General features: G+C 64.1%; 3 protein-coding genes across 5 annotated transcripts in view; all 3 read right to left on the bottom strand.

The window, feature by feature from the left end:
- Positions 1–9,851, bottom strand: part of Qrfpr (pyroglutamylated RFamide peptide receptor) — a 56,738-nt gene that overhangs the window by 6,489 nt on the left and 40,398 nt on the right. The gene's annotated exons all lie outside the window — the stretch shown is intronic.
- LOC124094412 (sperm motility kinase 2B-like) lies at positions 808–5,516 on the bottom strand. The gene is made up of 2 exons (XM_046447121.2): positions 1,269–5,516; positions 808–1,103 (listed from the first exon to the last, which is right to left on the bottom strand). The coding sequence occupies exon 1, from the start codon at positions 2,951–2,953 to the stop codon at positions 1,286–1,288; it is 1,668 nt and encodes a 555-aa protein (XP_046303077.1). The 5' UTR covers positions 2,954–5,516; the 3' UTR covers positions 808–1,103; positions 1,269–1,285.
- On the bottom strand, positions 5,659–9,001 carry LOC124094413 (sperm motility kinase 2B). Its single transcript, XM_046447122.2, has 2 exons — positions 6,119–9,001; positions 5,659–5,953 (listed from the first exon to the last, which is right to left on the bottom strand). Exon 1 carries the CDS (start codon positions 7,798–7,800, stop codon positions 6,136–6,138), a length of 1,665 nt encoding a protein of 554 aa, XP_046303078.1. The 5' UTR covers positions 7,801–9,001; the 3' UTR covers positions 5,659–5,953; positions 6,119–6,135.

Below are 9,851 nucleotides of genomic sequence, written 5' to 3'. Positions count from 1 at the left end.
GCATCTAGTACAGGATGGAAGTGAGGCTGCCCTCCATTCACATAAGACAGGGATCTCTGACCCACATCAAATGGAAACCCCGCGGGGATCACAAAGAAAGGGGGACAGAGCCCACACCCCGAGTCGAAGGGATGGGAATTGAAAGGTTCACTCCAAACACTAGACCCGGAAAACGGCTCCTCCCAGCCAGCCCTGCACTCCTGGGGGCTGGGGGCTCTGGCCACACACCCTCCCCTGCCCACACCTGCGCCCCAGCTCCCCCACCCATAGGTGGTCCTGCTCCCTGCTCAGCAGCCCTGGGGAGCTCAGGGTGGCAGGCTGAAGGGCCCGTCCCTGGGTCAGGACGCTCACAGGGACGGTCCTGCGCAGCCGAAGGCCTAGAGAGGTTAAAGCTTCACCAGGGCAAGAGCCAGGCCCTGGCAGGGACATTCAGAGGAGGGACCAAGCGGCAGCCTCCAAGCCACTCTGGGGGAGGCACCCACAGCTCTACCCTGACTGCCCCCGGGGCCTGCGACACAGGGCAATCCTCATGCCACTTTGGGTGTCCCCCCAGGATGGGCTTGGCATTGTGGCTCCTCTGTCCCTTCTGAAAGTGGTGACCGGGCACCATCAGTGTCAGGTCAGGCACAAGGTCTGCCTTTCTGCCCCCCACCCAGCCTCCTCCCCTGGGACCACTCTGGGTCACGTGTTGCCCTTGGGGACCTCCGGAGGGCTCCCTGTCACTGCTCCCTTACACCTTCCCCACTGTGACACCACCACCCACTCTCCCACTGTTGCCAGGAGGCGGCCAAGGAACGCAACAGCTGATCCCCACGGAGCACCCAATTTATTCCAAGATCCGTGGGACACGCGAATGGATGAGGAGCTTATCGGGAAGCATCTCTGCCCCAGAGGGTGGGAGAGAGAGCAGAGGAGAGCAGGGCGGGGCACGTGTCCAAGGAGAAGTCCCTGAGGTGGGATCCGGGTGGGGCGCAGGGGCCCACTGGTGTCCGGGTGTCTTCGGGTGTCCTCCTGCCTGAGGGGTCCGGGAGGCGGCGGCCAGGGCAGGTTGCACTTCTCGCTCCAGCAGCTGGCCCTCGTGAGGTAGAACCCGGGCCACCTGTCTGTGGACAATGAGAGGGGCTAGGAGTCAGAGTCGCCCGCCCTGTGGTGCCCAGGTGGACCTAACCCTGCTGGCACCCCCCAAGGGCAGAGGGTGTCCATTCATCCTTTGGAGATGACACTCATCAAGGCACACGTGAGACCTAAGGCAGCACCGCTCCACCTACTTGGCTCCGTGGGCGTCTCAGCTGGGCGCTGGCCGGGGAGCCACTCTGTTTTTGAAGAATCTTCTGAGGGCCTGACCTCTGTGGGGGGCAGGTCCCGGGGGGTCCCTCGGTGCTGGTGGTGGTGGCGCGGGCCCTCCAGCTGCGGGAGCCACTCTGTTGGAGCGTCCGGAGCCAGTCCTGGGGGCCTGCCCGCAGCAGCACAGCCTCGCCAGACAGGTGGCCATCCTCCGGACCACTCCCCTCCATCCCCTGGCGGTGTCACGGGTCAGGCCAGGGGTCCTGGAGCCAGCAGGGGGTTGCGCGGTGGAGGAGGAGCTGGGATCCGGTGCCAGGGCCTGGGAGGACCCGGGCAGAGGGGCCGTGGGGCCGGGAGCAGGGACGCTGGCCGACAGGCTGCACAGCATGATGGCGGGCAGGCTGGCTCTCCTGCTGCCCACCTGCCCTGAAGGCTTGAGCTCCTCAGGCTGCTGCTGCTGCTGCTGCTGCTGCTGCTGCTGCTGCTGCTGCTCACAGGCCGAGAGGGGCCAGGAGCGCATGGCCGGCCTGCTGACGCCCCACCTTGGGCCCAGAGTCAAGTTGGAGGGGATGCAAAGGGACGGGCAAGGCCCCACCTGTGGCCACCCAGGCATCTGCAGCCGCACCTGGCAGCCCGCCCCCCGGGTTTTCTGGTGGCCCAGCAGGAGGTAGGTGGCCATGGCCTGGTTGAACTGGCGCGTCGCCACCGACACCCAGGTCTCCTGCAGCCCGTAGCCCAGGTCCAGCATGGCCAGCAGGATGGAGGTGTCCGCGCGCTTGGGGAGCAGCTCGGCGGGAGGACTCGGGCAGCGTTCCCCATCCTGGCTCAGCCACGGGTGCCCCAGGATCTGCTGGAGCGTGGGCCTGTGCGCGGGCTCCAGGGTCAGCATCCAGGACACCAGGCTTTGCGCCTCGTCGGACAGGTGGAACGGGAGGTGGTACCTGGCCTGCAGCACCTGCTCCTTGGCCTGCTCATAGCTGGCCCCGGTGAACGGGACGCTGCCCGTGAGCATGAGGATCAGGAGGACACCCAGGCTCCAGACGTCCACCGCGGGGCCGTCGTAGGGCTCTCGCCGGTGCAGCTCCGGGGCCCAGTAGGCCACGGTGCCGCAGAGCAGGCCCAGCTTCTCTCCGGCCCTGAACCTGCAGGCCAGGCCGAAGTCGCACAGCTTGGCGCGGCCCGCGGCATCCAGCAGCACGTTTTCCGCCTTCACGTCCCGGTGCGCGATGCCCTGCGCGTGGCAGTAGCCCACGGCGCTGGCCACCTGCCCGAACAGCACGCGGGCCTCGTCCTCCCACAGGCCCACAACCTCCGGGATGTGCTGGCCCAGCTGGCCCCCAGCCATGTGCTCCATCACCACGTAGGCAGTGCCGGGGGTCTCCACGATCTCCAGCAGCTGCACCACGTGCGGGTGCTCCAAGCCCTTCAGGATGTCCAGCTCCGACAAGACCCAGGACAAGGTGGCCCCCGCCCCCTTCCGCAGGACTTTCACGGCCACCTTCGTCCCCGTCAGGATGTGTCGGGCCAGGAAGACCTTGGCAAAGCTGCCCTGCCCGACGACCCCCAGGGGCTCATAGCGGCCCGTGAGGGCTTCCTCCAAGGAGGAGCTGGCCGCGAGGTCCCGACGCACCCTCCGCACCACACTACGCTCACTGCTCTCTCTGGACATCCTCCGCCCCACGCCCACTAAGCCCGCTAGCTAAAAACAAACACAACAAACAAAGCAAAGAACACAAGCAAAACTAACACAACAAAGCCCAACAGAAAGCCCCAAATCAGAGAACCAACCTGAGACCGCAACCAGAACCACCAAACCACCAACCACCAAACGCGCTAACTATGGGAGTCCCACAGGTCACTGCCTAGAGCTTCCTGTGCTTGTGGACAAGGTGCCAGCCTCGACCCGGCCTTATATCCCCGCTGGCTCAAGGGCCTCACAATGCTGGCCCCTGTGAGGTCACAGCCAGGAGTGGCCCACTCACACCTGGGGGTGGCCCACGGTGGCATCTCCCACTCGGGCCTCCGGGACCTTGGCCACCTTCCTGGTCAGAACAAGGAGGGTCTGTGGAACCTCGGTGCTCCCGTGTGTTCGGGACCCCGACCTCTCCTTGCTGAGAAAGGAGGAGCTGGACCAGGCCCCGGGGCCCGTGCCTCGCCAGTACACAACTCTGTCGTGGCTTTCGCCCCGTGAAGACCCCACCCCAGGTCCTCTGGAGCCATTCAGCGCCCGTCTCCTCCAACTCGGACAGACTGGTGTCCAGAGCGTGGTAGCAGTCCCCTCACGCCAGGACGCTAGTGCGGGTCGCTCTGCCCCCTGAGATCCAGGGCCACGTTCCCGACCTCTGTGGGGTGTGGGGGCCAGGGCAGGGTGCCTGCCTCATCATTGCCACACAAGGTCCTATCAGGTCACTCACCAAAACCCTCCCTACAGCCCACAGGAGAGACGGTGGGTCGCCTTCCAGCGATGAAGACCGAACCTTCCAGCTGAGAACCCTAGGGCCAGAGGTGCCCTTCCTGGGGTGCAGAGAGATGGAGGCGTCCCTGTCACCCAGGTCCCTTCCCCTGCTCTGTCCATAGAGCCTGAGCTGGCTGTTTGGGAACCTCACAGACTGACTGCTCCCCCCTCTGGGACCTGAGGCGTCCACGTGTCAGGCACCAGGAGGCCGGGTGTCCAGGGAGGTCTCGCTCTCTCCTTCCAGCGAGGGACCTTGTAGCCGTGTCCCACACCACATGGCTGAAAGGCCGAGGACTGGGCTCCTTCAGTCCCTTTCCCTGCTCTCCTCCCTTCTATCCTCCTTGGTCATAGTCATGGAGGCCCCAAGGTCACGCATGTGAGGCCAGCGCTCGACTCCCGAGCCACTTTCCCAGCCCTTTCTAGTGTCTTTGACGAAGGATCTCACACACTGGCCTGGGCAGGTCTTGAACTGCCAATGCCCCTGCTTGGCCTCCCCAACCCACAAGTAGAAAGGCAGTCACCACCTTGCCCACAGTGACATGTCTCTGTGTCTGTGTCTGTCTCTGTGTGTTTCTGTGTGTGTGTGTGTGTGTGTGTGCATGAGCACACCTGAGACCAAGCGCGACCATGTGTGGTGCAGAGGGTAGAACCAGGGCCTAGTTGCTGGCCAGAGGAGGTCCAGCCCTGAGGCGCACATCCCCTTGGGAAGCCAGGGCCCCAGGGCCTCACCCTCCTGAAGGACCACAACACCACACCCTCAAAGGGAGGGGAGTTTCAGCAGCACTTTTGGAGAAACACACTCCTCAAACCACGGCCCTGGGAAACCAAAGGCAAGGGACTCGGTCTCCCCTGCACCTGCCCTTCAGGACAGGAGTCCCTGGTGGTGGACTGAAGGACCTTAGGCAGGGACTCAGAGATGGGTGAAGACACAGGGGTCTCTGGAAAGGCCAGTTCCTGGCAAGTACAAAAGCTGGCCTCACTTTTCTTGTCCACGGGGAAGGGACCAATTCAGAAGAAAACACTCAGTGGAGGGTCTGCGGTACCAAACCACCAGGAACACACGGGTGGCTCTGTGACATCAGAGACCCAGGGGGAGGGGGGGTCTGCATCTAGTACAGGATGGAAGTGAGGCTGCCCTCCATTCACTTCAGACTGGGATCTCTGACCCACGTCAAATGGAAACCCCGCGGGGATCACAAAGAAAGGGGGACAGAGCCAACACCCCGAGTTGAAGGGATGGGAATTGAAAGGTTCACTCCAAACACTAGACCCGGAAAACGGCTCCTCCCAGCCAGCCCTGCACTCCTGGGGGCTGGGGGCTCTGGCCACACACCCTCCCCTGCCCACACCTGCGCCCCAGCTCCCCCACCCATAGGTGGTCCTGCTCCCTGCTCAGCAGCCCTGGGGAGCTCAGGGTGGCAGGCTGAAGGGCCCGTCCCTGGGTCAGGACGCTCACAGGGACAGTCCTGCGCAGCCGAAGGCCTAGAGAGGATAAAGCTTCACCAGGGCAAGAGCCAGGCCCTGGCAGGGACATTCAGAGGAGGGACCAAGCGGCAGCCCCCAAGCCACTCTGGGGGAGGCACCCACAGCTCTACCCTGACTGCCCCCGGGGCCTGCGACACGGTGCCTCCTCGTGCCACTCTGGGTGTCCCCCCAGGATGGGCTTGGGCTTGTGGCTCCTCTGTCCAGGGTTCCCTTCTGAAAGTGGTGACCGGGCACCATCAGTGTCAGGCCAGGCACAAGGTCTGCCTTTCTGCCCCCCACCCAGCCTCCTCCCCTGGGACCACTCTGGGTCACGTGTTGCCCTTGGGGACCTCCGGAGGGCTCCCTGTCACTGCTCCCTTACACCTTCCCCACTGTGACACCACCACCCACTCTCCCACTGTTGCCAGGAGGCGGCCAAGGAACGCAACAGCTGATCCCCACGGAGCACCCAATTTATTCCAAGATCCGTGGGACACGCGAATGGATGAGGAGCTTATCAGGAAGCATCTCTGCCCCAGAGGGTGGGAGAGAGAGCAGAGGAGAGCAGGGCGGGGCACGTGTCCAAGGAGAAGTCCCTGAGGTGGGATCCGGGTGGGGCGCAGGGGCCCACTGGTGTCCGGGTGTCTTCGGGTGTCCTCCTGCCTGAGGGGTCCGGGAGGCGGCGGCCAGGGCAGGTTGCACTTCTGCTACAGCAGCTGGCCCTCGTGAGGTAGAACCCGGGCCACCTGTCTGTGGACAATGAGAGGGGCTAGGAGTCAGAGTCGCCCGCCCTGTGGTGCCCAGGTGGACCTAACCCTGCTGGCACCCCCCAAGGGCAGAGGGTGTCCATTCATCCTTTGGAAATGACACTCATCAAGGCACACGTGAGACCTAAGGCAGCACCGCTCCACCTACTTGGCTCCGTGGGCGTCTCAGCTGGGCGCTGGCCGGGGAGCCACTCTGTTTTTGAAGAATCTTCTGAGGGCCTGACCTCTGGTGGGGGCAGGTCCCGGGGGGTCCCTGGGTGCTGGTGCTGGTGGCGCGGGCCCTCCAGCTGCGGGAGCCACTCTGTTGGAGCGTCCGGAGCCAGTCCTGGGGGCCTGCCCGCAGCAGCACAGCCTCGCCAGACAGGTGGCCATCCTCCGGACCACTCCCCTCCATCCCCTGGCGGTGTCACGGGTCAGGCCAGGGGTCCTGGAGCCAGCAGGGGGTTGCGCGGTGGAGGAGGAGCTGGGATCCGGTGCCAGGGCCTGGGAGGACCCGGGCAGAGGGGCCGTGGGGCCGGGAGCAGGGACGCTGGCCGACAGGCTGCACAGCATGATGGCGGGCAGGCTGGCTCTCCTGCTGCCCACCTGCCCTGAAGGCTTGAGCTCCTCAGGCTGCTGCTGCTGCTGCTGCTGCTGCTGCTGCTGCTGCTGCTCACAGGCCGAGAGGGGCCAGGAGCGCATGGCCGGCCTGCTGACGCCCCACCTTGGGCCCAGAGTCAAGTTGGAGGGGATGCAAAGGGACGGGCAAGGCCCCACCTGTGGCCACCCAGGCATCTGCAGCCGCACCTGGCAGCCCGCCCCCCGGGTTTTCTGGTGGCCCAGCAGGAGGTAGGTGGCCATGGCCTGGTTGAACTGGCGCGTCGCCACCGACACCCAGGTCTCCTGCAGCCCGTAGCCCAGGTCCAGCATGGCCAGCAGGATGGAGGTGTCCGCGCGCTTGGGGAGCAGCTCGGCGGGAGGACTCGGGCAGCGTTCCCCATCCTGGCTCAGCCACGGGTGCCCCAGGATCTGCTGGAGCGTGGGCCTGTGCGCGGGCTCCAGGGTCAGCATCCAGGACACCAGGCTTTGCGCCTCGTCGGACAGGTGGAACGGGAGGTGGTACCTGGCCTGCAGCACCTGCTCCTTGGCCTGCTCATAGCTGGCCCCGGTGAACGGGACGCTGCCCGTGAGCATGAGGATCAGGAGGACACCCAGGCTCCAGACGTCCACCGCGGGGCCGTCGTAGGGCTCTCGCCGGTGCAGCTCCGGGGCCCAGTAGGCCACGGTGCCGCAGAGCAGGCCCAGCTTCTCTCCGGCCCTGAACCTGCAGGCCAGGCCGAAGTCGCACAGCTTGGCGCGGCCCGCGGCATCCAGCAGCACGTTTTCCGCCTTCACGTCCCGGTGCGCGATGCCCTGCGCGTGGCAGTAGCCCACGGCGCTGGCCACCTGCCCGAACAGCATGCGGGCCTCGTCCTCCCACAGGCCCACAACCTCCGGGATGTGCTGGCCCAGCTGGCCCCCAGCCATGTGCTCCATCACCACGTAGGCAGTGCCGGGGGTCTCCACGATCTCCAGCAGCTGCACCACGTGCGGGTGCTCCAAGCCCTTCAGGATGTCCAGCTCCGACAAGACCCAGGACAAGGTGGCCCCCGCCCCCTTCCGCAGGACTTTCACGGCCACCTTCGTCCCCGTCAGGATGTGTCGGGCCAGGAAGACCTTGGCAAAGCTGCCCTGCCCGACGACCCCCAGGGGCTCATAGCGGCCCGTGAGGGCTTCCTCCAAGGAGGAGCTGGCCGCGAGGTCCCGACGCACCCTCCGCACCACACTACGCTCACTGCTCTCTCTGGACATCCTCCGCCCCACGCCCACTAAGCCCGCTAGCTAAAAACAAACACAACAAACAAAGCAAAGAACACAAGCAAAACTAACACAACAAAGCCCAACAGAAAGCCCCAAATCAGAGAACCAACCTGAGACCGCAACCAGAACCACCAAACCACCAACCACCAAACGCGCTAACTATGGGAGTCCCACAGGTCACTGCCTAGAGCTTCCTGTGCTTGTGGACAAGGTGCCAGCCTCGACCCGGCCTTATATCCCCGCTGGCTCAAGGGCCTCACAATGCTGGCCCCTGTGAGGTCACAGCCAGGAGTGGCCCACTCACACCTGGGGGTGGCCCACGGTGGCATCTCCCACTCGGGCCTCCGGGACCTTGGCCACCTTCCTGGTCAGAACAAGGAGGGTCTGTGGAACCTCGGTGCTCCCGTGTGTTCGGGACCCCGACCTCTCCTTGCTGAGAAAGGAGGAGCTGGACCAGGCCCCGGGGCCCGTGCCTCGCCAGTACACAGCTCTGTCGTGGCTTTCGCCCCGTGAAGACCCCACCCCAGGTCCTCTGGAGCCATTCAGCGCCCGTCTCCTCCAACTCGGACAGACTGGTGTCCAGAGCGTGGTAGCAGTCCCCTCACGCCAGGACGCTAGTGCGGGTCGCTCTGCCCCCTGAGATCCAGGGCCACGTTCCCGACCTCTGTGGGGTGTGGGGGCCAGGGCAGGGTGCCTGCCTCATCATTGCCACACAAGGTCCTATCAGGTCACTCACCAAAACCCTCCCTACAGCCCACAGGAGAGACGGTGGGTCGCCTTCCAGCGATGAAGACCGAACCTTCCAGCTGAGAACCCTAGGGCCAGAGGTGCCCTTCCTGGGGTGCAGAGAGATGGAGGCGTCCCTGTCACCCAGGTCCCTTCCCCTGCTCTGTCCATAGAGCCTGAGCTGGCTGTTTGGGAACCTCACAGACTGACTGCTCCCCCCTCTGGGACCTGAGGCGTCCACGTGTCAGGCACCAGGAGGCCGGGTGTCCAGGGAGGTCTCGCTCTCTCCTTCCAGCGAGGGACCTTGTAGCCGTGTCCCACACCACATGGCTGAAAGGCCGAGGACTGGGCTCCTTCAGTCCCTTTCCCTGCTCTCCTCCCTTCTATCCTCCTTGGTCATAGTCATGGAGAACCCAAGGTCATGCATGTGAGGCCAGCGCTCAGCTCCTGAGCCACTTTCCCAGCCCTTTCTAGTGTCTTTGACGAAGGATCTCACACACTTGCCTAGGCAGGTCTTGAACTGCCAATGCCCCTGCTAGGCCTCCCCAACCCACAAGTAGAAAGGCAGTCACCACCTTGCCCACCGTGACATGTCTGTGTCTGTCTCTGTGTGTTTCTGTGTGTGTGTGTGTGTGTGTGTGTGCATGAGCACACCTGAGACCAAGCGCGACCATGTGTGGTGCAGAGGGTAGAACCAGGGCCTAGTTGCTGGCCAGAGGAGGTCCAGCCCTGAGGCCCACATCCCCTTGGGAAGCCAGGGTCCCAGGGCCTCACCCTCCTGAAGGACCACAACACCACACCCTCAAAGGGAGGGGAGTTTCATCAGCACTTTTGGAGAAACACACTCCTCAAACCACGGCCCTGGGAAACCAAAGGCAAGGGACTCGGTCTCCCCTGCACCTGCCCTTCAGGACAGGAGTCCCTGGTGGTGGACTGAAGGACCTTAGGCAGGGACTCAGAGATGGGTGAAGACACAGGGGTTTATGGAAAGGCCAGTTCCTGGCAAGTACAAAAGCTGGCCTCACTTTTCTTGTCCACAGGGAAGGGACCAATTCAGAAGAAAACACTCAGTGGAGGGTCTGCGGTACCAAACCACCAGGAACACACGGGTGGCTCTGTGACATCAGAGACCCAGGGGGAGGGCTGGGGTCCACATCTAGTACAGGATGGAAGTGAGGCTGCCCTCCATTCACATAAGACAGGGATCTCTGACCCGTGTCAAATGGAAACCCCACGGGGATCACAAAGAAAGGGGGACAGAGCCCACACCCTGAGTCGAAGGGATGGGAATTGAAAGGTTCACTCCAAACACTAGA

This window comes from Marmota monax, unplaced genomic scaffold (genome assembly GCF_021218885.2).
Source record: "Marmota monax isolate L192 unplaced genomic scaffold, Marmota_monax_Labrador192_F-V1.1 WCK01_AAM20220418_F8-fsc00400, whole genome shotgun sequence".
Taxonomy (NCBI): Eukaryota; Metazoa; Chordata; class Mammalia; order Rodentia; family Sciuridae; genus Marmota; species Marmota monax.
The sequence above is the reverse complement of the archived record's forward strand: the minus strand, read 5'-3'. Positions and strand labels throughout refer to the sequence as shown.